Genomic DNA, 26814 nt, shown 5'->3' with positions numbered 1-26814 from the left:
GGAGGAGCCCGTCAACAAATTTAGCTGATCTGGCCCGAACCTACACGTTCAATCCTTGCTATCTCTGAGCAGCTGCGAAGATCAAGCACGGATCATCCCGACATTGCAGGGATTTGTTGCCTGTGTATTAGCAAGAGTCGGCAGGGCTTGACGTTTGGGGGAGACGTACAGGAAAAGAGCAGAGATCGCGGAAAGATACGATGGAAACGGACAGAAAAGCAATCGTCTCGTCCTTCATGGAGGTGACGGGTGTAGACGACGAGTCGTTCGCCGAAGACATGCTAAGGAACCACAACTGGTCGCTTGAAGACGGAGTCCATGCTTACATGATGCTTGTTGGCGATGATGGATTCGGAGGCATCCATTCGGTTCCAGGAACTGGAGGGTCTAGATCATCTCCGGTTGTTGTGGAAGCAGAGCGGCCGGAGGGGAACGGGGAATCGAGGATGGAGGTGGAGAGGGAGAGGGTTACCCGAGGTGCTGCGGGGGCAGGATCAGAGACAGTCGAGCGACTCGTTGAGAACATGCCAGAGGTGATGGGACCAGTCATCGAGAACTTCAGGAAATTCTCGTCCGAGGGAATGCAAGTGCCGGTGTCAGGGAAGGAGGATGACGAGGGGTCGTACTTGTTTCCTCCCCCGGCAAAACTGATGTTTCAAGGAAACTTCGACAAGCTGAGAGAAAAAGCAGAAGGAGAAGAAAAGTATTGCTTGGTGAATCTGCAGAAGAGAGACATCTTCCACTCACAGATGCTGAATCGCGACACATGGAGCAACGAGCTCGTCACTGCTGTCGTGACGAGCAAATTCATCTTCTGGCAGCAAGAGTTTGAGAGCACAGCAGGCAGACAGTATCTCAGTATCTATCCGTCCTACACCTTCCCCGTCATCGACATAATAGATCCTCTCACGGGAGCCCTGCTTGAGCGAATCGAAGAGTACATCGCTCCCAAAGATCTCGTCGAACGTCTCTCGCGGTTTCTTGACTCTCATCAATGGGGCAAAATGGGTGAGTAGGAGGAAGTGAAAGAGGGAAACATGTGGGTTCATGTTGTTGCAGGTAAGGCTTTGCAAGTGGCATCCTCCTCTGCTCTCTCTGCTCCCCAGCCCTCGATCCCGAGCGTGAAGGGGCCAGGCAACATGGAGACGAAGTCAAGAATGTCGCTTGAAGATGAGGATGCGGTGATTTTGAGATAGGCTCGAGCTGCGATGACGTCTTGGCAGGAACTTCACGCTGCCATTGAAGCTTCTTTACAAGACAACCCAGCATTCCCTCCTGATGGATGTCTAGATGATGATGGCGATAGGCACGTTGGAAGCAGAAAGGGAGAAATGGTGATTGACGCGTTTTTGTGTTACAGAGGCAGGTCTGAGAACATTTATTCTCACTATACAGATTCTCTGAGAGTAGCACAAGACATCGGTGAAGTGATTATCCTTCGCTTTCACTTCCTTGATGCGAACTTTGCTGTTAGAGTTTCAGAAGTCCTTGGAGGAGGATCGCAGGAAGGAGCAAGCAAGGTTTGAAACACAGCAAGTGCATGCTTGCAGTGAGAGTAGCAACAGGTTGGAAGAGCAGCGAAGGATTGAGAGAATCAAGCGCGAGGCCGAGGAAGCTGAGAGGCAGCGGGAAAGACAGCTCGAAGACGTTAGAAACTCCTTGCCACCAGAGCCCAGCAAGGAAGATCGCTCCGCTACGCACATCCAGTTGCGGTTTCCTGATGGAAGCAGGCACAGCAGGAGATTTCTCGATACCGAGACACTCAAGGCAAGCGATCTCTCTCCCCTTCCTCTCTCTCTCTCTCTCTCTCTCTCTCTCTCTTTCTCTCATCAATGTGACGATGCAACAGGTCGTCCTCGATTTCATGTTCGTCTGTGGAGCAGATCCTGAGAAGCACACGCTCGCTACTGCGTTTCCCCGCAAGATTCTCGATGAGGCGGACAAGTCGCTCAAGGACTTGGGGCTCTCTCATCATATAAGCCTCAACGTTGAAAAGAAGTAGGATTGAGAGGGATGGAGGGCGCAGGGGGTGAGGGGGATGAGGGTTGTGTAGACAGAGCCGAGGAACGGGAGAGGAACAACTGGTCGGTTTCAATATACATTGATCATTGAAGACAAACACAGAACATGTTTCATGTGCTTGTTGGTCTTGCGGTCCTTACATGGACATTAACGCTAGAGAACCGCCGACGGCGTTGCGGATCCATGGCACAACAGTCTCAGGAAGGCTGGTCTCGTAAACAGCTTTCTGACTGGTAATCTCTCTCTCAAACAAGGTCAAAATAACGAATGAAACTGCAACGCTGTGTCACCAGCGATTTTCACGATAAACGTTTTTACCTGTAACGATTGTGAAGACCAAATACTTGTCGAGTCGGAGTTTTAGGCGCAAGAACACGGCAAGAGGAGCCTGCACGTGGTGAGGGAGCAGCAGTGCACGGGAAGCAGACGCACCAGAAGCATCTTGATCACCTCACACGCAAAGGGAGTTTCATGCGACCTGACAAGAGCGTGCAGAAAGCTCGGAGGCGGCAGCTTGAGCGAAATTCTGCTGTGTGTCAATCTCTTCGCACAAGATTGAAACCGTTCACCTGATGGAGTGACTGATGGGAATCATGAAGACAGAGCCAAGGGAGAGGGCATACCACACATGCCATGAAGTTCCAGAAATGAGGTTCTTCCTAACCTGTTCAAATAATTGAGAACAGAGTCCCGACTCACAACAATTACCAGTGTCATTAAGAAAGTAGAAAGTTGAATGGGGAACATGATTGCGAATGCGCTATCGAGAACCAGGCTCCCACAAATACTGCAGTACTCATGACTAGAAGGTTTCAACGAGTCAACACGAACTAACAGAAGCGCAGTTGTTGCAAACAGCTGGCATACAGCGTAGTAGACCTTCACGTAACGCTGTACCCACTTTGGTACATTAGGTCCCCACGGCATATCCCTAGAATCAAATCAATGACTGCGGGGCAGGTGCGACGACCTTGACCTGGTGGTTGTCTTGCTGCTTTGCTCGAACTTCTCGGTGATGCGGTCGGCAACGTAATGTGAGAAGCACACCATGAGCAGCCGCAGGAACCAGTGTCTCTGACCGCAGTCCCCTGAAAAGCATGGCTGCACACGAGTCATGAGCACGAAGGATGACTCAGGCAGTTCACCGTCATGCACCACAGCCAGAAGACAATGCAAGAACGAAACGTAAACAGAATGTTGTGAAGCTGAAGCTCTTTCCAGATGATCGGCTTCGAGTCAAACCGTCTTTGGGGCACCGGAAAAATGAAAGAGGAGCAGGAGAGAAGGAGATGGACTGCAGGAGTGACCCAAGTGATCCAAGAGCTTGGATCAAAGTACATGCTGCCATAGCGAACCAGCCACCAGAACCTGACTGCATAGTGGCCCAAGCACAGGAAGCCCAGGATCTATGCGACTTTTATCACGACGAACATACAGATGATCAAAGGAGGGGATCTGACCTTGTGCATGTGAGGAACGTTCAAGAAACCGAGATGGACGACGTCATGATCTGTGAAGAGAGGTTGGGACACCATCGATGTCGACTCTTCGTTTGCTCTTTCGCCTCAACAACTCAACCGGTTTGATCGCAAGCCACGCCACAACGAGGCACTGAAGTCCGGCAACAAATCAGTACAGCAAACGACACAAATCAGCTGATTCCGAGAGAGCACGTATCAAGGTAATGAAACAGTCGTTTGCAAGATATGAAAATCGGATGCTTACTACGAAGATTGTACATCAGGACGAGGGAACGAGGTGAGAAAACAAACAAGAAAGATTCACCAGGAGCAAAGAGACAATAAGGACGATTTGAGAAATGGGAGATAAATTGATAAAGCCGATAAGGAATAGAAGCAACAGGTTGGCGTAGCAGATGTAAATTGGTTAGCACGAAAAGAGCAAACAGCTGAGCTATGCCAAGTCGAGGAAGGGATCTCGTTCGGGTGACTGAGAAGGATGAGCAAGAAGAGCGAGGAGGGAGGGGAAGATTGATGTCATGGTAGAAGGAAAGAGACTTGAGTCTCAGACAAGCTCGAGCGGGGTAGCTGAGCGCTCGGGTTGCGGCAGAGGTGGAGAGAAAGCATAAGCGACGTTCTAGCGAGTTTTGAAAGTTTAATTAATTGATATTTGAAATATGGAAGGTAGTTTTGAAGCAATTTCTGAAACTTCTGGCGGGGTCAGATACCTCCAGTCTCCAGGATCCTTGAAGCGACCATGTTATGGAGTTCTATCGGTTTGGGTGGGTGGGGGGAATGACTGGGGTGGGTGGTCACGGCATGGGTAGTGCTAACTTTACCAAACGTGTCAACTATGATTTGGGGGGTGGGATCGCAGGTACTAACTTCAAACACCGGTTCAATCGGCCAGGACTAGTCAGATTGTTGGGTGGGTGTGGTCTTACACTGGTAGGGTAGTATGATTGTCATCACCTGTGTTGGTTACCATTAGGTGGGTGAGGGTCTAGTTGGTAGGGTGCTCGGAAGGAAGGGGTGTTTGGGGGAATCTCATGTGTCTGTAAGGGGTGGTGGAGGGGTGCTCATGGGGTGCAATTGCAATGTACCGGTGGTTTGCCGATTAGGGTAAGGTGGGTGGTACCCCTTGCTAATAGGGACCGCCTTGTGGAACATGTCCGCACTAGTCGGTAGCTAAAATCCCGATTGCAACCTTGTAATCTTCAAGATCTCTAAATTTCGTCAGCAGACCCTTTCAAATACGTGTTAACATTTAAATTTTGTAGCAAAGTTTTAATTCCTTCTCAACCGGATGACAAACGTGGAGTCATAAAGGGAGTGCAGTAGGTAGGGTGGTTCTTCTGGTAGTGTTCTAGAAGAACAAGGGTGGGAGGGGAGAGGGGGGGGTAGGGTCAGACTCCCATGGGACTGGGGGAATCAGAATGAGAGGGGGACGTGACCACTTCCTCGACACATCCGACGGCGGCCAACCGGCAGGGCGGAGTTAACTAAATCGTTCCGGCCACGCGCGGCCACCGTTGCCGACCCGGCGACGGTACTTCCCGAGTCCTGTGAATGCCCCGGGCCGCCGCGGTCACCGGCGTACGGTCTGAGCGGCCTCCGAGTCCGTCAGCCAGCTCGGGTCCGAGCTCGGTGACGGACCGTGGCACCGGGGGCCTGACTGACGACTCGAGCCTCGGGGCGGCCCCGGACTGAGCCAAGGCAAGTCACGGCAGTTGTGGCCCGAGGGGCCGGGCCAGCCTGGGCGCCAGTAGTGGCCGCCGCCTGCCCGGGATGGCGGGCCCGGCAGGCTTCTGAAGTTGGCGGCCAAGCAGTGCTCACTGAATCAAACATTTACAGTCTCACTTGGAGGTTTGCGCTTTCTGCGAATTCTCTTTGTCTCTGTCGGCAGGAAGATTCTCACTCGCAGTCCGCCTCCTGAACCACTTGTCAGCCGGATGATGATACAAACATACAAACACGGATGGGAGCAACGAACCTTGCTCTATGTTCTCTATGGACATCTTTCCATTCATTTGGCTTATCAGATCCTTGGCGATATGCAGCCCAAGTCCGGTGCCGGGAATGTTGTCAACATCCTTTCCCCTGAGCACAAACAGTCAGGGCCTCTTCCTCCCTTCGCCTACACCCCACCTGTACCCCTCCTCGCAGATGCGCAGAAGTTCGTGAGGTTGGACGCCATTACCGTTGTCCTCGATGATGATCTGCACCAAGGCGTAGAGGATGAGCAGTCAAGTGAGCAATTGGCAGAACGCAGAAAAAAGAGTGTAGTTGGTGGTGAAGAAAGATCATGCGATGATTTTGAACCTGCAGGAAACTTTCGTTCTTCTGGCCACTATCATCTGTCAAGCAGTCAGCATGAACATGAGGAAAACGAAGAGGAAGAATAAGGGGGTGACAATGGGAGGAGAGGGATAACCTTTTTGAACACTTAAAGATACAAAGGGCTTCTTCCTCCTCTTGAACTCTTTCAGCAGCACATACTTGAGTGCATTGTCTAGAATATTGCTCACAGCCTCCTGCAATCCATGACACAATTCACACTCTTTCAATCTTCGTTGTCGCCCTCTTTTCTTGCTTGCCTGCAACGCTCTTTGATTGATTCGGACGCGAGGCAATTCATCCCCGAACTCGCAGGTAAACTTGATATCCTCAAACTCCGCGATTGCCTGCGACATTTTCACCTCTTTCGGCTTCACAGCATGCCTACTTGCCTGACTCGCGCTCATGATGGGAGCGAGAACTTCTTCAAGGATACAGAGTTTGGTTGACGTGCTCTTGCTCTTGCTCTTGCTCTCGCCCGATTCCTTTTTCCCCTTTCTCATCTCTTCCATTGCGTTATCCAAGGAGCGGTCGAGCGATTCAATCTGCATTCTTTCTGCTGCTGTTGGGCCTCCGACTAATTCATCCAACTCATCATCTAGGCCAAGTGCGTCATTGCTGAGAGGAGAAGAGCAAACCTTACCGTCAAGTATCACCATGCTCGACATCATGCTCCTCCTCGCGTCTTCCTTCTTAGCGCTGCAGTCAATGCGTGAGCTACAGGGGAACATGGAGATGTGATGGGCTCACGCAGACGAGAGCAGGAGCGGCTTTCCATGCCCGTTTGCGCGAGACTGGCGAAGACGAGGAGGGCTTGACATTGAATCGATGGGGAGCAAGAGATCAACCAGGCGATCGGACTAGTAGCAACCATGCTTCACGTCAGCATTCGGCGGGTACAGAAGGAGGATACCTGTATCAAGATGTCCCTTGCTAGTTCCCTATTCATCTTGTCGCTTCCTTCAAAGCGATTGAGAATCTGTAGCGCCTCTAAAAAAACATCTTTCAAGATTACCAGGGAGACGGCGAAGAAGGAGCTTGCCAAACATTCTTACAGCACTTAAACTGTTCTTGACCTGGAGGAAACGAAAGAAAACGGAAGTCAAACAGAGTAAAATGAGGAGGGTGCATTAGAGCAGAGATTGAAATTGTGCACTGAAAGATAGAGAAATATTTCATCAAGATTGAAAGTAACCTGGTGTAAGGTCTCTGATAGCATCTTTCTCATGCTTTCTGCTTGCACCGCTTCCTGCCATCCTCCACTTCAAAAACTTGACGGTAACGATCCAGTTTATTTGCCTGCCATTGATGTTTCTGATCCAATATGACAGCTACAGCTAACGAGCGAGCAATGGCTTCGAGCTGAAAGACTACCATCAACGTGATCGCCGAGGAAGATCCTGAAACATCACCTGCTTCAGCTCTGTATCCTGCCATTCTTTCTGGTCTAACACGATGTCAGCGATGAAAGCAACTCTCGAGCAGCTCACTCTCTCGCCAGACAGCAATCGTGCCAAGTACAACGGATCCATACTCAAGAGGAAGCGAAATTCCTCCGTCAGCGAGCGAAATGGTTGCAATCCCAGAGCTCTGTCGCTTGATGAAAGGATACTCTGGAAACATGGAGTTGGCAGAGAAGAAGCCAGGAAGCTCGATCGGCCCGGAAGCTGGCAGACCAGCTGGACCCTCACCAACAACCCAGACACGCTGATAGAAAACATTAGAGCTCAGCTTCAAAGTGGCAGCAATAAACCTGCTTCTCGGGGTAGACCGCTGCTGGCACGAAATCAAGCTGACCTGTCTTGGCATCTTCTCTGCGGAAGTAGAGGACACACTTGGAGGCCCCAAGGATACAAGAAAGAACTTCAAATTGCGCTTGACAGAGAGAGTTGAACTCTGGAGAAACGCGCATGACTGGAGAAGCATTTTTCTTGCCACCAGACTTGGTGCTGTTCTTTGCCGTAGATGACATCTTTTCCACCTCTTGTTGCCAGCCTGCTGACTCCGGAAGAAACTCTGAGTTTTGTGTGGTCATGCGCAGGAAATTAACCCTGCCGGAGTTCTTTCTACTCGACAGCGAGCTTCTGATTGAAGTTTTTTCGTCCGAGCAGAAATGCCAAGGATATCCATAGCCGTGGACAACGTACTCCCAACGGCTTGCCCTATGCACAGACAAAGGAGGAACACGGCTATTCAGCAAGAAGCACCCGGCCGGAGAAAGTAAAGAAAGAAGAAGCAATCGCAACATATGCCGATGATCAACGGGCAGGCAAACAGGCAGCCAGCTGTTAGATGAAGCAAGTCATCAAAAGCTCTCTGAAATTCAACGAGGCACGGAGGGTTCAATGGCTCTACGGATCTGCAAAGGGTCTCATCAGAAACAAAAGTTAAAATGTTGCAGCATAACAATCCTTCAGGGGCAACCAATCACGAGATCTCCTAAGACATGAGGTACCCCCCTCGTTATGTTTGTGTACCAGTGGATTCTACTCACGCAATGCTATTCCACGAAAGATAGGCTTAAATCAGCTTCCTCGCTTCCATAATCTTCTCCTCCCATTTGATCCCATCCTCTTACATCATCCTGAAAGTATCAAGCTAGTTTGCGCCCTCTACTCTCCCCGCTCGCGCCATGCCAGCTTTGTTTTTCCAGCGGCCAGCCACCAAGCATTGCAGTTCGCCTCAGGTCTTGCGAGAGTACAGTGTATATGCAGCGGCACGGTAGCCTACGGTACTCCGTACTGCCCCAGTCGAACTTGGTGACCGGCCCCGGCGGCTGGGCGGCGCGCCCGCCCGGCCGGGGCCCGGGACTCCGGGCGAGTCTCCGGGCCGCCCGAGTCCGGTCCGATCCTAGGGTCGGGCCGGCGCGGCGCGCGGCCGCCCGCCGCCGGGAGTCCGATCGCCGGGCATCTGATCATCGCCGCAATGATTGTACTAGGCGACGGTACCGTACCGGGCCACCGTACGGTGCGAACCGTACTAAGTTGAAGAGGATCGGACCGTCGACGCCTGAGTGTCACAGACGGCGACGGTCACGGTGGTCGACGGTATTAGACTCGGAACCGTTCAGTCCAGTCACGTGACAGTTACAAACGAATGATCCTCGGAGGATTGAATTTGGTTCTCGCTGTGGTGACGGTCGAAGTTTCTCTCAGGCTCGCCCGGCGGTTTGGCCTGCGGCCGACCGTACAGTGTCAGGGTCAAGCCTCCTCGACTATCCTGATTGTCCTCGTACTCAGTGCTTTTTCACTAGGCTAGTAACTTTGAGTCAAGAGATCCTCGGAGGCTCAGCGGCTCTCATCAGTTCAAGCCAAGCAAGTTGGGCCGGAAGGGCCTCCCCCTGAGTCTGGGCCGCGTCAGCCCGGCCTGCGTTGGGCCGGCTCGTCGGCCTCGGGCTGCCGGGGCCCGGCCGGCGCGGCGCAGTGCCACTGCCTGCCTCACCGACTCTCGCCGCCGGATGGCCCCGGGTCTCATTTACTCACTGCCAGTCCGATCAGTGCGGACGGTACTACGGCGGTAAGTTCGGCTATCATAGTGACTGAGTATGCCGGATCAGTGACTTGACCTTTTACTCAAAGGGGGCTAGTAAGCTGTCCAGGCCTGCTGTACGGCCATGTTGGAAGGGAGGTGGGGTTAAGGATTTTTTTGATACGAAAGAGGTGGGTAATTGTGAGATGCAAAAGGGGGTGGTGGTATAAAATGAGACTGGGTAGGGTGGTACATTGGGGTGCAGGATCCGAGCCTTGCAAATGCCTCCAGAGGTTACCGGGGTTGGGGCCTCTAAGAGGGGTGGGTCCACAATTTGGGAGGTAGGGTAGGTGCTAAATTTTTTCCGGTTCCATAGAAACCTAGGAGCTGGGTGGGTGTGTAAAACAAGGACCACTGGTCGTCTCATTGGGTGACCCTCTCTGGAAGGGGTAGGTGAAGAAGCACTTCCGAATATAGGGTGGGTACTTGAGTCATAAAGAAGAGGATTCAGGTTTCGACTACTATCTGCAGGATTTGTTGTGTTATTTTGAAATATGAGAGTAAAGTTTAAACCAGCTTTGTGTGAGGAGCATCGGGCTTGTCACTGGTGTATGGCACGAGAGCAGACGGCGACGTCGAAGGCGACGATGAGGATCATGATGGGGATGACCATGGCAGCATCTTCATGCGCCTTCCTCTCGCCCAACTTCAGTCCTCCATCACTTCCAGCTGTTAACAAGCCGTCTGTCACTCTCCTTTCGTCATCGCTGCAGTCCCCCAAAGCTGTTCCGTATGCAACGAGACACACCCTTGCGATACCATCAGCTTATTCCCGTCCGCTCCTGACAAGAGCAGGAAGTGAGCAGAAAGGAAACCCATTGTCATCACGTTTGATGTCAGCTTCTTCGTCACCGACAACATCCTCTAAGGGGATCTCCATCGACCTGCAGCTCATCGCCTACTTCGCCTTGTGGTACCTCGGCAACTACTACTGTAAGTTCAAATGAGAAGGCATGCTGTCTCTTGACGAAATTGTGTTGGTAGACAACATCACAAACAAGTTGGCTCTGAAGGCAGCCGGAGGAGCGGCAGGGTTCCCCCTTACAATTGCCACGTTGCAGCTTGGTGTGGGATGTTTGTACGCCCTCTTCTTGTGGGCAGCGCCAGATGCTCGCAAGCTTCCCAAAATAACCAAGGAAGATGTGATCAAGATGATCCCTGTATTGCGCATACCGATGTGTCACCCGCTAAGCCAACTTTCAGGTCGCTTTCTGTGCTGCCGCCGCTCATTCGTTCTCGGTGTTCGCACTCAGTGCTGGAGCCGTTTCCTTTGGACAGATCGTCAAGGCTGCAGAGCCAGCATTTGCTGCTCTCCTTGGAGTTACCCTTTACCAGAAGAAGGTCAGAAAAAGCCATTATCAATCTCTTCCTTCTTCCTATAGTCTGTATCTACCTTTCAAAGACCGCAGTGTTCATCCTCGATACTTCTTGGGGGGCACTGTCTGTCTTCCTTTCACCCACGTTTTTTGATATTCGCGCTCACTCATTTGAATCTGCCAGCTCTCACTGGGAAAGTGGCTGTGTCTAATCCCAGTCATTGGAGGAGTCGTCCTCGCCTCGGTGAAGGAGCTTGATTTCGCATGGTCTGCTCTCATCACAGCTTGCATTGCCAATCTTTTTGCTGCCTTCAAGGTGATGATTTTGAGATGAAGACGCAGATGAGCTGATCTCCAAACAGGGCCAAGAAAACCAGAAGCTCATGACTACTCCTGGGATCAAAGACAGGCTTGGAAATGTTGGGAATCAGTTTGCAATCACCATGATCCTCTCTTTTTTGCTTTCTGTCCCCGTGATGATAGCAAAGGAGGGTGCAAAATGGGGACAGTTTTGCTCTCTATGGCAAACAACTCCAGCTGTGACATACAATCTGATTGCCTCCGGGTTGTGGTTCTACGGATACAATGAGCTGGCGACGATGACAATCAAGAAGACGAATGCGGTCACTCAGTCAGTTGCAAACACCGCCAAGAGAGTCATCGTTATCATTGGCGTTGCTATCGTCTTGCGTGAAAGCTTGGATCCTATTAAGCTTCTTGGCTGTGCCATTGGCATTGGAGGTGTCTTCCTCTACTCAATCATCGACTTAATCTTTCCCCCGTCGAACTCCCCAGCCGCTCCAAGGAAGCTTTACGGATGGCAGAAAAACAAGGCAAGCCGTCCCTGGGTCAAGCGACAGCAACGTGGAATTCTTCGTTATCGTGACATGTTGCAGTTGCGCTACTCTTCGGGTCCTGGATCTGACACTCCTTCTACATCCACTTCGCTTACTGCTAGAATGGCAAGCAAGTCCAAGACAGGCCGCCGCTTAGGACGTTCGAGGCCTGTCTCTGCCCCTCCAGCCCCTCCGGCCAGAGAGGAGGGCTCTCAGGGACAAGTCAATCAGTTCAAGGAGGTGACTGAAGACATTCCTCAGATTTCTCCTGCTGTCGAGCCAATGCGGACAGAAGTCAAGGCTGTGGAGAAGCCTCGAGTTGCAGAAGCCTCCAAGGACAAATTTCCGGACGGCAGCGTATTGAAGTCACCCTTCGGAGAGTTCACTATGCCTTCCTGGTTCAGCACGGGAAAAAACTTTGGAGCCAGCGCTTGAGGAATTTTGCTCTGTGATCGTAGGCTGATTGTGATCTGAACGGTAACATGAAAGCTTTTGGAGTAAGCTGTTTTGCCAAACGGTGATAACTTTAAAAAGTACAAGGAATAATCAATCATTACTAAAGCACATCGAGCTGAATTCAGTAGAGTTTAGCATACAACCTCAAGCCAGTACGAATCAAATATAAGCAGAAAGGAACTCGGACCCAGCTTGAGAACAGGCGTAGAGATTTCAATGGTGCAGCTCAAGGATTTGGTTTACCTCCCTCACTGCTCGTTTGCGGGTACTGGGAGGGATGGTGAAACCGCCATTTCGATATTGATAGGCTTTCACTGGCGAGATCCTTGTTGTGACATTTTTCAAGTTGGGACAATCTTGAGTGTGTTGAGGGGCTGCTCGATGATCTTCCAGCTTGTCTCTCTCGCAAAGCGGTTGCTTTAGGTTGGAATTGAACATAGGACAGAGAAGGTTTGACCATGGTTCAAGCATCTTATTCACCAGCTCGTCCAAAGATTCATTGTCGCCCATCATGGGGAAAACCTGCCATGATAAACAAAGTCAGTAATTTGCATTAAATGTTGAATACTTTCAAATGATAGTGAACGGTGGTGCTGCCGCGGCTCTAGGCTCAGTGCCATTGCGACAGAGCGCGGCCACACTGCACTACCGCTGCAGCCGCACATGGCGATCATCATGGCATCGGATGGAGGACCCTAGTTAGCAGGAGCCTATCTGCCTTGTAGTGTGGTCACCGGTCCTATTAGGGTCCTAGGAAGCGGGCGGCTTTGCCAGTATCGGAGTATCCGACTGTTCCGCCCCGGGGCCGCTGTAAGCGGAGGCCGGGCCCCGGGGTGGCGAGTGAAATGAGTTGCTTTTCTTTTCAGTCAATAATTGAGAAAACCCATATGCGACGTGGGATTTCATGGAGTGGGAAGAGGCGAAGGGTGAAGAGGAGTCGTAGGCGTATGCAAGATGGTAGAGAGAGAGGGAGGGAGAGAGAGAGGGAGGGAGGGAGGGAGAGAGAAGCGACAGCGATATACAAGAGGCGAAAGCGAAGATGAGCGAGTATGTGAAGCAGAGTGGCATGGATAGAAAAATGGGAGTGTTGAAAATAATTAATTGTGAAGAGTATTCGAGCGAGCACTGGAATGAGGTCACGTAGTTGATACATTCGTTGTGACAAAACTTGCCTTTCTTAAACAGAGATTCTTCATTTTTATCCTGACTTAGCGCATCCATTATTGCCAGGTGATCGTCCCAGAATATGTCCGCCAGTGGTCAAAAGGAAGTCTCAGATGCACCTTCGCCATCATTCCGTACATTAGGGGAGCTGCGTGACACACTAGAACAAATGAAGAATGTTGCAAAGGATGCAAATGTGAAAGACCCTTTTGCGCTGTATCCTTGTGTAAGTAGATTGGAGTTTTGTGAGAATAGTTGCTAACATGTGCCCAAGGCCAACCTTTCGCTGAAGGACACGTTGCTACACATTGCTGATGAGATGTCTACAACCAATCAGCCTCAAAAAGCAAACAAGGCCGTAGAGATCGAGCTTGCTAGCCTAGCATGCGGATGGATTCTGTGGTATTTCGGCAACCCAGACAAAAATCTCCCGCCGTACAAAGATCTCCATCCAAGAGATTTCAGTCAGAGGGAAGACCGAGAAATGCTGTCGAACCTTGGATTTGTTATTCGATCATTTCATCGCCACATTCTTGATCAACTTCAGACTTCTCCAATCAGGGATCCCGCTCGATTAGATAGAGACAGAATACAATACGAAACCTTTATCAAGAACCCGCAACCTGACGAGGCAAGAAGGATTTATCAGCGTTATGTATCCACTTTCCTTGCTTGGATACAAAACGATGAGACATATCGCATGAGGCGAACACAACTAGAATGGAATACGTTCATGAAAGAACTCCGTTATTACAAAACATGAGTTCATTACAAGGTGACCACATCAGCAATCGTCTCAATTGTTATGAGGATACCACATCAACAATCGTGTCAACAAACTTTGAGCTTATTGTTTCGTTGTGCTCGTCCACCTTCTCAATACGCATTATGCTGGCAAAGAGCGAATTCAACCCTTGTGCGAGTTGCCTTGATATTTTCTCAAACAAATCTGTCGCAATCCAAATTTTGGTAGGTTGTGATCATTTGTTTTAAAGTATATAGCATGGCCTTGATGCTCTTGCACTGTTCACGATTAGTGTTGTTTTAGAATTTGATTCTCCAAGAATCTGATTTCCGAGGACGTTTCACAAATTAATTGAATGAAATGTCATCATAGACTTTATTGCAACACTTCTGAGAGAATCAAACTGAAAAAGAAAGTCACCTCCACGTCTGATTCAAAAAAATCATAATCAAAATCTTATTTTGTTTCACTCATCACCAGATAGGAGACAGCTTCAATGAGGGAAGAACTTCAAGTTTGAATTGTGTTGTCACCCAAACTATCCTTCCCATGAAAATTGGCCAGCTTTTCACTGTGCTCGTCAACGTGATTGGTGTCGATGCCAAGTCCTTTTGCAAGTTGCTTCACATCTCTCAGACCCTCTCGCGTGTAGGCTGTTGTCTTCCAAGCTGCTCCTCCAGCCCGACAACCTCCATCCCAAACTTGCACAAATTTGTCCATGCCCTTGTAGTACTTCTCAAAGATCTTTCTGTAGTACATTTCCTCCTTCGTCACAGGGGTGTTGATCGGGTAGAGTTCATCTCTTCGAGCGAATTCTTCATCAGAAATTTGGCGATTACACCGGCTCTGCAGTTCTGCAACCCAAGTCATACCGATCCCTTCGCATTGCATGGCTTTGGTCCTCCAGAGCACCTCAGAAGGCATAGTTCCTTCAAAGGCAGCACGAAGTGCATGCTTCTCAGCCGGCCTTTCCTTAGTAATGGTTTTGAAGCTGGGATCGATATTCATGATCGCCTCGATGACATTGGGGCACAAGAAAGGTACACGAGCTTCAAGAGCATGAGCCATTGTCATTCGATCTGCTCGCTGGCAGTTGACGTTATGAAGATGATGGAATATCCTCCTCAGCTCCCGATGGAACGTTCGCGAATCAGGGGCATCCCTGAAGTACAGATAGCCTCCGAAAAGCTCATCAGAACCTTCTCCAGTGAGAACCATTTTGACATATTGAGAAGTCATGCGAGCCAGGAAATAATTGGGAATGGCAGATCGGATAAGCTCAGGCTCATAGGTCTCGAGGTGATAGATAACCTTTTCAACATGTTCGAAAGCCTCATCTGCATTGAAAAGGTGCTCATGATGAGTGGTTCCCAAGAATTTAGACATCATCCTGGCAGCAGTGATGTCAGGGGACCCCTCCATACCTACTGAGAAGGTGTGAAATTCTTCTCCAAGTTCCTGCATGATTGGCTTAAGCAGAACTGCGATGCATGCACTGTCCAAGCCTCCGCTAAGAAGCAGTCCAAAAGGTTGATCGGACATGCACTGATCTCGCACAGCTTGTTCTAGCACCTTCTTGATTTTTGAGCAATCTCCTTTGGGCTCGAAGTCATCATGATCCCATGCAGGTTGATAGTATCTGCGAAATCCTTCGGAACGTGTCCAATAATGACCCGCCGGGAATTCCTCAATTTTCTCACAGTCTTCATTGACAATCCCCTTCAGTTCGGATGAGAACCAAATTTCACCCTCCTTGCCGTATCCGATGTAAAGAGGTTTGATACCACAATGATCCCTCGCTGCATAGATCTCTTCCCCACCATTCTTGGAAATCACGAATCCAAACATGCCATTCAGCTCCTTGACCATGTCATTTCCAAGCTTATCATATAGAGCGATCAGAGGTTCACAATCGCTATGAGTTTGCATTTGTGGAAGATTGTGCTTCGAAATCAGTTCTTGAAAATTGTAGATTTCGCCATTGGCAACAAGTGCATAACCCTGCTCCTCATAGACGAAGGGTTGGTCTCCGTGCAAGGGATCCATGATAGCAAGGCGTTGATGTGCCATTCCAAAGTATTTGCCTCCATGATAACCTTGGCTATCAGGGCCTCGCGTCCTCATCAAGTTCCCCAACACCGTCAAACGTTCTTTGAGTTTCTCTGGGTTGCCTTGGTACTTTTTCAGCAAGTCGAAGAAAGCGATGATTCCGCACATCCTACACCACGAACATTGTCAAAGAAATATAAAGCAACAAAGGAATATTTGCCAGCAAGGTCTCACGCTGTGTCTATACACTGAGATGGAGACACTGCGAGAGAAGGCCTTGCTGAAAAGAGCTCCCTCGAATTGGATGGTCAGTCGAAAGGCGTACGCCTGCTTCGGTTCATACTTAGGTTCTACCTCTCCTCTACACCTTAAGCCAAGATCCTAGCACATGCAGCATTGATTTCGTACTGAAGTATTTCATCAGACTGTGAAGATCTGTTTTGCAGAGCTTAGGTCCTGTCGTTTCAATTCTGCTTGTCTTACTGCGTTCTCATACAGCTTTCAGAATCGCACCCCAACTAAATTTCTGATTTATGCTCATAGACCAGTCCGTCTGTGCATAATGTAGCTAGTTGTTACATGTCCATGTCTACTAACTGTCTCGCATTTCTTCTTTCCTCAACATTTTCTTGTTCTCATTGCTATTCGGCTTGTGCTTTGCAAGCTCTCCTCTCCAGGGAGGCAGAGAGGTCACTACCCCACCCCCACTAATCAATGAATGCCTTGAGATGACGAAGGGTGGGTCTCATTTCGGGGGTGCTGCGCGAAATGTGGGGAACTGGCAGGAGAAGATTATAAAGATGGTAGGGTGGGTATAGGTCAGATGATGGGTGCCAGAGAGTTGTTCTGGTAGGAAACACAATGGTAAGGTGGGGTACATGGTAAATTATACCATGCAGGGGTGGTCTAATTAAAACCATGACCTGAGTAGCGTACTAAAAACGAAGATTCAAGTGAAGACATGGGTGGGGTAGGGTTTAGCACCCTCACATTTATCATGGACAATCTTTATCAATGGGGGGTAGGGTACGACAGGGTATTGGCTAGAAAAAGACGAGATCGCACCTGATACAGTTTACTAAGAGGGGCCGACAGGGTAGGGTATTCACCACCCCTATAATTACACCTCTAAAGCGGGGGTGTCTCGGGGTACAAAAAAAACAAAAACTATGCTTTTAGTTCTAGAGGCCCGTAGGCTATAAATGTGCGTGGTGAAGACATTGGGAAGGATAAGAAGGGTAGGGGTAGTCCTACGTCGTGTGGGATGAGGCGTAAAAGACCCCACCCGGTGACCTCCACCCCAAGTTTGTTTAAAAAGGTCAGAATACGGGCCTCGGTCAATCGTTCGAGGACCCGGCCGTCCGAACTTTACTAACTCGCCATCATGAGTGACTCTCCTGGTTTAGGGGTTAGGCCCGGTTTAGCGTTTAGAGGGTTTAGGATTTCTTCTCTCGCGATGATCCCCTTGCCTCGAGTCTTCGCTCCCATCATGACGCGGCCGTTTACTTTCAGGCCTATCGTTAATTTGGCCCTTAAATTTTTCGGTAGAGTCTTTGAAAGTTTTTTTAATAGGCGTGCTATTTTGAGAAACTTCGCGAGCCAGAAAACGGTGCCCCGCTTAATAGTACCCATACGTTTGAATTACTACACCACGTTGAAGGTTTAGACATGTCATTCAATCTGGTACCATCATGGTGTCTTGGTGACGGTGAGGTTTACGGATGTCAATGGGAAATTTCGAACTTGAATCATCCGAAAAGTTTCAGAAAAATCTGTACTAGCAAGTAAATACATTGGAAACGTGAGGAGACAAACTTTTATAAATCAATTTAAAATTTTAATGATTTTTACGAACACCCAAAAAATACATTTATTCCTCTTTATTTTCGGCTTACCGAATCCCTATTATATTTTATTCAATTAAAATAATAGCTGCGCATTGGTGTGGATCATCACACAAAATAACCAAAAACGAACGAGCGCACACACGCCGAGTGTGCCAGAGCAAACATAATATCAATGAAAATTATGAACCCTTCAATGATCATATAAGTAATAAAAAAATCTATGTGGGGTGAGGGGGTAAAATATCAAACACGTTGTTTTTGCAAACCCCCCTAAGTAACAAAATAATTTATCCCCGCCGCCACCCTCCGCCCCCTCCGCCTCTACCCCCCGCCTATTTCACATAACGGCTTAATTTTTTCTTTTCTTTATTTTTTCCGCTCTATTACATGCTTAATTTATTTGGCGGGGGGGACGGGGGGGAAAACTCCATTTTTCCATAGCTATATATATATATGCCACATGCCGGATGATCTAAATATATTTATCCTCAAAATCACGATTTTACCCCCCGTCCCCCCCGCCTTACGTCTATTTACCCTACGTTTACCATTCTTTCACACTCCACCACAGCCAAAACATGGCGGAGGGACCCACCCGCCTACCTCCCCGCCTACCCCCCGCCCCCCCCGCCTACCCTCCGCCTACCTCCTTTTTATTAAAACCTCTTTATCATTATCATTACCATTATTATACTAAATTATATTCTTTTTTTTATTTTTATCTATCTTTCTTTATTATAAATGTCATGTCGGAACAATGACCGGCAGCCATATCAATTTATTGGCAGCACAAATCGAACGACTTTACAACCTGAAATCAATCAAATTAATGCCGATATCAATGCCCTTTATTCTAATGTCGATGTGCTCAATGATGAGACAAATTTATTATTTAATCGATATGAGACGATCGAAGCGCTTGCAATTGATACATCAAACAACCTAATATCAACATCTAATCAATTATATGAAGGTATCGAAGACAATTCAAATGAAATCAATTTTATTCTCCGCCGCATTAATGACCTTTCACAGACCGAAGAAACAGTAATTATGAATCAAATGAGAATGTTGATCTATTTGAAATATGATCTTGATCTTGAAAAATCAACAATTAAATTCGCTTTGGAAAATGGTTCCTTAATATCGATTCAATACATCAAAAATAAATTAGATGAATTAGCAGGAGCTGACCAAGCCGAGGATGCAGAGGATGCAGCAACCGACGCAGCACAGGCAGGGGCCGATGCTGTCAATGCAGGCGGCGGATTTGCTGGCTCTGTTGTTTCGGCCGTTGCTGGTGCGATTTTTGGAGCACTTGGGGGCTCAGCCCTCGCTATTCCGTCCATGATAGAGGCCGCAGCTACTAGGGAAGCAGTTATTGCTTTGATGCGATATCTTCAAGATATAGATGATCAGTTGAAAGTTCAAGATGATGTCATTAAGGTTTATTCAAGGGACCTTATAGATGGTGAAAATTTAGGCTTTGGATCTAATCTGAATTTTATATATGATTTGCAAATTGTGACATTGCCTAATGGCTGCAATGTCAATAAATGGACAACTCGACTTTTAGGCGAACAGATCTTAACATTAGGCGAAGAATTGACAGAAGCCGAATTAAATCAATATGTATTTGGTAGCAATTATGAACTACAAACATTAAAAGAACATAAAAATGTTTTCAAAGGCAAGACATTATTTATTGATCAAGTCACGTTACCGAATTATTATGATAAAAATCATATCGATTCTTTGAATTATAGCCAATGGGTTACATCGGAAACAAACATTTTTTATGCAGGTGGCAATGTGGGCATCGGTAACAATGCACCCGTCGGTTTGTTACATGTAGGAAACCGTGACTACCGACATATCCGGTGAAATCATTATCTCGCCCAGTTTTTCCAAGAGCGTTAAACTTGGCTTCGCATATCTGCCAGAGGAAAAATTCATAATCTCCGTTAATAGAAATTCAGGTTGGTATAATATTTTTGGGATCGATCTCAATGCTCCCGCGCTCTCATTTTGGATAAATTCTTCAGGGCATATCATATTGGGAGGCCTTAGAAAGGCAATATCATATACATCATCAGTGCTCAAATTGAATGAGGATGGAAATTTTGCGAATGGTGTTTCTATTACAAGTAATCTTTATGTATCAGGTGATCTGATAGTTAATGGCACCATTTCAGGGGTCCAATCAATGATTGATGATTCATCTAATCTATTATATGATGCTTTGCTTGGCGAAGCCAACACAATATATGAAATCATACGCGATGAATCAAATATATTATATGATACAATATATTCAGAGTCAAACATATTATATCATTATCAAAAAGCAGATTTTAATTTGTTATATGATACGATATATGATGAATCAAATATATTATATGAGCATATACTTAATGAATCAAATATATTATATAATTATCTGAAAGAAGATTATGATATATTATATGATACGATATATTCAGAATCAAATATATTATACAATCATTTGAAAACTGATTCAAACCTATTAAACAATCGCATATATTCAGAGTCTAATATATTATATAATGTTATCAACAATGAAATAAAAAACTCAGTGAATACAAATAATTTAACAGTCAATAACTCTTTGACGTTCTCAGATAAGTTAGCTTTGAACAACAATAATTTAAACATAACATATCCCCTTTCATTATCACCAGTCAAAGGAGATGTGTATATTGGGCCTACTAGTTTGACAATAAGAAACCTATTGAATACATCTTACAATAACATCGAATTTACCGGAACGGTCGAAGATACATATAAACTTAACATATCAACATACAGGCTGAATTTTCAAAGCAATCAAAATTTAATAGTCAATGACCTTTTATTTTCTCAATACATAAACCTTTCTTTTTGGTGGAGATTTGACAACACGAACGAGGCAAGAAACAACGGAACACAAGAATATAGGCTTTTTCAAATCAAATATGAAAATAAGAATGGCAACGATGGTTTTTATGATGGGACTGAATTTTACTGGATTATTTCGGATGATGATTCCTTGCCTGATAAATTTTTGGGGCTGCGGGTCAAGATTGTATATATTAATAATTTACAACAAAGGGTTGAGAATTTGAGGTCTGTTATCATTAACAATAATTTTTCGAATGATAAAACATTGTTTTACGATTGGAATCATTACGCTTTCAGCATATCCAAAGATATATTTAAGGTGTATCTGAATGGTGTTTTGGTGGCTATGGATATCACGCCACCGACTGCGAATTGGTATCAATTACATCCAATTGTCATTTATAATTATAACATTAGAAACTATATCCTAAAAGATGGGAGATATTCAGCTAATAGGGGAATATGTAATATTGTTATGAATGCTACAAATGGGATATGGTCTGATGATGATGTTTCGAAATTATACAGTGGTGATGTCAATAATATGAAAACAAAGATAACGGGAGGGCTACAATTAGATCATTTGATATGCAATAATATTTTATATGGTGGTGCCTCCCTAAATTTGAATAATCAAACAGTAAGCACAGAACAGAGCCTATCAACAAACAATAATATCAGAAGAAGCTTAACCATCAACAAGGAACCGGCCAAGACAAATATAACTGACCTTTATGAGGCAAATGATAGCATAGGCGTCTTAAGGACCTATAATAATTCCGGTAGTGTTAATTTTAAGATTGAACCATTTCAACTAAATTTTAAAAATACGAAAGACGGAGATGTCACGATAACATTTGATAATTATAACAGTCAAAATATAACATTAAAAGACGGCGTCAAAGGTGATAAGGGAGACACTGGAAGCACAGGAGCAACAGGAGCAACAGGAGCAACAGGAGCAACTGGTGCAACTGGAAGCAAGGGCGATAAGGGCGATAAAGGCGATGCTGGCACGAACGCCGGTCAAATCATATTTAAAAATTATGATGGATCGGTTGAGCTAGCAAAAATCGGCGATTCAAATGTTTCAAGTGCCTCTATCAATATTCCAAAAGGAACGAATGCCGGAGAATTGAAATTTTATAATGCTGATGGGACTGAATTAATAGGAAAAATTGGAGATGCCAATGTTTCGAGTGCTTCCATTAATCTGCCAGCAGTTGGCCCACGTGGATATGCTGGGGTGAATGCTGGACAGCTTAAATTTTATAATTCTGATGGCTCGACATTATTAGGTCAAATTGGAGATTCAAATGTATCATCTCAATCAATAAATTTATATAGTGCGGGTGTGAATGCTGGACAGCTCAAATTTTATAATTCAGATGGTAGTTTATTATTAGGTCAAATCGGAGACCCTAATGTTTCAACTGCCAATATAAATATACCAGCAGGAGAACAAGGCCCTCAAGGCGTTCAAGGCGTTCAAGGCCCTCAAGGCGTTCAAGGTATTCAAGGAGCAGCAGGCGCAAACTGCCCAGAGATTGTTTTATTAGATAGTGAGAATAACGAGATTGTACGATTTGGAGATGCTAATGTATCAACTCAAAACGTTGTATTGCCAAGCACAGGAGGAACAACATATAATTTTGACCCTGCGCAATTCCTAGTCGATGATAATAATAATGTTTATCTATTTGATGAATACACAAATAATACATATAATGCTACAAATTCAGCTTTACAATTGACATTATTCAATAAATCTATTTCTCTGATATTTGAAGATAAATAATATGATAATGTCTTGATCACTCCTGAATTATATAAATTTCAGTACTCGGCCGCAGGCACAAGCACATTAACACCTACAATATCATATACAGGAAACACAACAGACCTTATAGCTTGGTATAAATTCAATAATGACTTTAATGACTCCATAAATAATTATAATTTTGACACATTGCCGCCTACGGTATTATATTCTGAAATGGAGTTATTATTACAAAATAAGCCATGTTGGGCGAGATATCACGCAGAAAATTATGACACCTCAACGAGTGTTTTACCCGATAGCTCAGGAAATGGGAGAAATGCCAGCAGAACTGCTGGAACTGTAACAAAAACGACCGCTTCAGGAGCTGGGGCATCTGCTAATATATCATATATTTACGGTGATACATCAGCTAAGATGGACTGGCCTTCTGGTTCTATTCCTACAAATTTTACAATATGTTCAGTTACCAGATATACAGGAGGAACACGACAAAGAATTTTACAAGCGTCAGGAAATACTGCCAATTGGTTACATGCTCAGTATGGAGGCAAAAGAGGTTTATGTTATTACGAAGGTTGGAAAACAGATACAACAATTAGCAGAGGAACGCTTGATAATTGGCTTGTATGCTGTGGTAAAAATGAGAACAGGGCAACAGGATTTGCAAATAATATTTTAGTAGATGGTGTAGGTGTGGCCAATGCTACGGGTGGCGTAGGTAATCGTAATTTATGTATTAATAATAGCACCAAATGGGGGGAGGCTTCAGACTGGGCATTTACTCAATTGTTCATATGGGACCAACACCTTACAGATTCCGAGATGTCAATTGTGTCAAGCTTCTTAACATCATATTTAAATAATGGCTTTGACTGGGCAACACTTGGACAGGGAACAGATACAACATATACAGATTTTACATTTTCAAATACTGAATATTATAAGATAGGCTATAGCTTACAATCACAAGATGACACACCAGATAGAAGGCGTACTACATCTTCTCAATTACCATTAATAATAACAGGTCAGACAGGAATAACAATAAGTTTTTTTCTAAAGATTACAGGATTAAAAGCAACACCATCAGATGACTTTATATTTTCAACTGATGATAATTATATATATATAAAAAGAGACGGTAACAATCTAAAATTTACATTTAACAATGAGGCTAACATATCAACTTTATCAAATGGTTATGTTACATCTAGCACATTTAAACATTATTGTTTTATCAATGATGGAACAATTGTTTATCTATATATTGATGGAGTGGCTCAGACATTGACAGGAACAACTACAACACTAACAAGCATAAATAAAAATATTCAAATAGGTGAATTCATAGGATTCTTACAAGACCTCAGAATATACAATAAGGCCTTATCACAATCAGAAATAAATGAAATAATCATAGGATATTCAGGACAAGGAACATTAACAGTTCAGAATTTCGCTAAGCCTTACACCAACGCGCAAATCGATGATAAGATAAACAATATTGTAATACCTGATGGCTATTCAGATATGGACACAGCAAATTATTTAACAGCTAATAATTATATAACATTGTCATCGTTGAAAGATGATAGCAATGTATTATATACTTACATTAAAGATGATTCAAATATATTATACAATCACACTTTAGAACAAAGCAATATTTTATTTAATTATCTAAAAGATGATTCTAACATATTATATACGTTAATTCAAAATATTGATATACCACCAAATTATATATCATCTACTTCTAGCGAATTTAATGTTGATAATACCGGATTATTAACCCTTACAAATGATTATGTTCTTACTAGTGACTTAACATCTATTTACACATTTATTCACCCAATGATTAGCACAGTAGCAAATAATGACATAGATGATACAACGGGATACTTACTATTTACTTATGGTGGCTCAGGCGACAATACAACATATAGCTTAGATGTTCAATACTCAACAACATGCGATATTCTTATTGTTGCCGGCGGTGGTGGAGGTGGCGGATCATATCATGCTGGAGGCGGTGGAGCAGGTGGAATCATTCTATTAGAAAACCATAACTTAACACAAGGAACATATAGCGTTATTGTCGGTCGTGGTGGTGCTGGTGGTGTTGGTGAGATATCAGGAACCACATATATTAATGATTTGACAAGGAGAGGAGAGAACGGACAAGATAGCTATTTTGATGTTTATCAAGCTATTGGAGGCGGCGGAGGTGGTAGATATTTAAGATTAGCCGGAAAGGATGGAGGGAGTGGTGGAGGTGGGGATAGCTACAGCGGAGCTGTTGGGCAAGCGTTACAACCAACATCAACATATGGAGGCTTCGGAAGTAATGGAGGCTCAGGCTCTTCTGGAGTTGGAGGAGGTGGTGGAGGTGCTGGAGGTGCTGGAGGTGGTGGAACTTCTGGAGTTGGTGGAGTTGGTAAAGAATTTATAAACTTTCAAATGGCAGGGTCTCCTGCTGGTTGGTACGGTGGTGGTGGAGGTGGTAGTAATTATCAAAGCTCAACAAGAAAAGCAGGAGGTCAAGGAGGTGGTGGAGACGGTGGCGCTGAGTTTTCAAGTTTAGGCGTTGGAATAGCTGGAACCAATGGAACAGGAGGAGGAGGTGGAGGAGGTGAAAGGTCAGTTACTGGAAACGGTGGAGCTGGAGGGTCTGGCATAGTCATCATAAGATATCAAAAGGTGCAAGGAATAAGTGTTTATACAAAATCAGAAGTTGATAATTTAATTGATAATATACCGGCTGGATACACTGACACAGACACACAAACTTATTTAACTAACAATAATTATATCAATTTAACATATTTGAATGCAACACTAGGAAGCTATGTAACATCTACAAGTCTTACGAGCACATTAGGAAGCTATGTAACATCTACAAGTCTTACGAGCACATTAGGAAGCTATGTAACATCTACAAGTCTTACTAGCACACTAGGAAGCTATGTAACATCTACAAGTTTAACAAGTTCTTTATCATCTTATTTATTAACAGCAAATCAATTTATCAAATCAGTTAATACAAATAATTTATCGGTCAATGCTAGCGGTCAGCTTGATATATTAGCTGTTCCATCAAATTTTATAAGTTCAGTGTCAAGCGATTTTAATGTATCTTCTGGATTATTAAGCCTAGCTAATAGCTATGTCCTTGAAAGCACTTTTAATCAACTTTTTGGATATATCAACCCAATGACGAGCACTGTAGCAAATAATGATATAGATGATACAACGGGATACTTACTATTTACTTATGGAGGCTCAGGCGACAATACAACCTATAGTCTAGATGTTCAATATTCTACAACATGCGATATTCTTATTGTTGCCGGTGGTGGTGGAGGTGGTGGGTCTGCGCATGCTGGAGGTGGAGGAGCAGGTGGTATTATACTATTAGAAAACTATAGCATAACACAAGGAACATATAGCGTTATTGTCGGTCGTGGTGGAGCAGGTGGGGTTGGTACAGACTCAAATAGCTATGACTCAACAAACCTTAGCAGGAGAGGCGAGAACGGACAAGATAGCTATTTTGATGTTTATCAAGCTATTGGAGGCGGCGGAGGTGGTAGATATTTAAGATTAGCCGGAAAGGATGGAGGGAGTGGTGGAGGTGGTGATAGTTACAGCGGAGCAGGTGGGCAGGCGCTACAGCCTACATCAACATATGGAGGCTTCGGAAGCAATGGCGGTTCTGGTTATGCTGCTGGTGGTGGTGCTGGTTCAATTGGTGGAGGTGGTGGAGGCGCTGGAGGTGCTGGAGGCAGTGGGACATCTGGAGTTGGTGGGGTTGGTTTATTCTTTACAAACTTTCAAATGGGCGGGTCTCCTGCTGGTTGGTACGGTGGCGGTGGTGGTGGAAGTAATTTTAATAATGGTACAAGAATATCAGGAGGTCAAGGAGGAGGTGGAAACGGTGGCGCTGAGTTTTTAAGCCAAGGTGATGGAATAAGTGGAGCAAGTGGAACAGGTGGAGGAGGTGGCGGAGCTGAAAGGTCAGCAAATAGAACGGGAGGAGCTGGAGGGTCTGGCATAGTAATCATAAGATATCAAAAGGTTCAAACTTTTGGAAACAATACTAATTATATATCAAGTGTATCATCAGATTTTAGCGTTTCAGCTGCTGGTGAATTATCATTTGTGCCAGATGCTTATTTTTCAATTTACAACGACGGAACGGATAATTTCAGGGTTTAGGGTTTAGGGTTTAGGGTTTAGGGTTTAGGGTTAAGGGTTTAGGGTTTAGGGTTTAGGGTTTAGGGTTTAGGGTTTAGGGTTTAGGGTTTAGGGTTTAGGGTTTAGGGTTTAGGCACAGCTAGTTGTTTCGACCCAATTGGCTCTACTAGGTA

The 26814-nt window shown here is 45.5% G+C and overlaps 7 protein-coding genes across 7 annotated transcripts; 4 read left to right on the top strand and 3 right to left on the bottom strand.

Annotated features, from left to right (window-relative positions):
- Window positions 1-581: 581 nt before the first annotated feature.
- On the top strand, window positions 582-2116 carry GUITHDRAFT_90646 (hypothetical protein; the record flags this gene model as incomplete). Its single annotated transcript, XM_005820730.1, has 7 exons — window positions 582-1008; window positions 1060-1181; window positions 1224-1306; window positions 1361-1422; window positions 1475-1520; window positions 1566-1767; window positions 1850-2116. The coding sequence occupies 7 exons, from the start codon at window positions 582-584 to the stop codon at window positions 2000-2002; spliced, it is 1095 nt and encodes a 364-aa protein (XP_005820787.1). The 3' UTR covers window positions 2003-2116.
- Window positions 2117-2158: 42 nt separating this feature from the next.
- Window positions 2159-3173, bottom strand: GUITHDRAFT_119977 (hypothetical protein; the record flags this gene model as incomplete). Its single annotated transcript, XM_005820729.1, has 8 exons — window positions 2159-2295; window positions 2341-2410; window positions 2455-2548; window positions 2592-2686; window positions 2731-2809; window positions 2858-2953; window positions 2999-3123; window positions 3168-3173. 8 exons carry the CDS (start codon window positions 3171-3173, stop codon window positions 2159-2161), a joined length of 702 nt encoding a protein of 233 aa, XP_005820786.1.
- Window positions 3174-5338: 2165 nt separating this feature from the next.
- GUITHDRAFT_119976 (hypothetical protein) lies at window positions 5339-7854 on the bottom strand (the record flags this gene model as incomplete). The annotated part of the gene is made up of 9 exons (XM_005820728.1): window positions 5339-5582; window positions 5631-5701; window positions 5805-5839; window positions 5917-6417; window positions 6463-6518; window positions 7063-7181; window positions 7232-7266; window positions 7310-7526; window positions 7573-7854. 9 exons carry the CDS (start codon window positions 7852-7854, stop codon window positions 5339-5341), a joined length of 1560 nt encoding a protein of 519 aa, XP_005820785.1.
- Window positions 7855-10180: 2326 nt separating this feature from the next.
- Window positions 10181-11934, top strand: GUITHDRAFT_81079 (hypothetical protein; the record flags this gene model as incomplete). The annotated part of the gene is made up of 5 exons (XM_005820727.1): window positions 10181-10280; window positions 10332-10507; window positions 10551-10688; window positions 10848-10979; window positions 11026-11934. 5 exons carry the CDS (start codon window positions 10181-10183, stop codon window positions 11932-11934), a joined length of 1455 nt encoding a protein of 484 aa, XP_005820784.1.
- Window positions 11935-13183: 1249 nt separating this feature from the next.
- Window positions 13184-14131, top strand: GUITHDRAFT_155923 (hypothetical protein). The gene is made up of 2 exons (XM_005820726.1): window positions 13184-13345; window positions 13394-14131. Exons 1-2 carry the CDS (start codon window positions 13202-13204, stop codon window positions 13880-13882), a joined length of 633 nt encoding a protein of 210 aa, XP_005820783.1. The 5' UTR covers window positions 13184-13201; the 3' UTR covers window positions 13883-14131.
- Window positions 14132-14374: 243 nt separating this feature from the next.
- GUITHDRAFT_119973 (hypothetical protein) lies at window positions 14375-16081 on the bottom strand (the record flags this gene model as incomplete). The annotated part of the gene is made up of 1 exon (XM_005820725.1): window positions 14375-16081. One exon carries the CDS (start codon window positions 16079-16081, stop codon window positions 14375-14377), a length of 1707 nt encoding a protein of 568 aa, XP_005820782.1.
- Window positions 16082-24701: 8620 nt separating this feature from the next.
- GUITHDRAFT_147646 (hypothetical protein) lies at window positions 24702-25124 on the top strand (the record flags this gene model as incomplete). The annotated part of the gene is made up of 3 exons (XM_005820724.1): window positions 24702-24881; window positions 24912-25004; window positions 25059-25124. 3 exons carry the CDS (start codon window positions 24702-24704, stop codon window positions 25122-25124), a joined length of 339 nt encoding a protein of 112 aa, XP_005820781.1.
- Between the last annotated feature and the right edge of the window lie 1690 nt (window positions 25125-26814).

The sequence above is a fragment of the Guillardia theta genome (assembly GCF_000315625.1).
Source record: "Guillardia theta CCMP2712 unplaced genomic scaffold GUITHscaffold_166, whole genome shotgun sequence".
NCBI lineage: Eukaryota > Cryptophyceae > Pyrenomonadales > Geminigeraceae > Guillardia > Guillardia theta.
This window is presented reverse-complemented; position numbering and strand designations above follow the sequence as displayed.

What these genes read in the sequence shown, in the direction of transcription:
- GUITHDRAFT_155923 (XM_005820726.1), top strand. Translation starts at nt 13,202, where the DNA reads ATGTCCGCCAGTGGTCAAAAGGAAGTCTCAGATGCACCTTCGCCATCA. An exon ending in CTTTTGCGCTGTATCCTTGT is followed by an intron (nt 13,346 to 13,393) that starts GTAAGTAGATTG and finishes CATGTGCCCAAG; the next exon opens with GCCAACCTTTCGCTGAAGGA.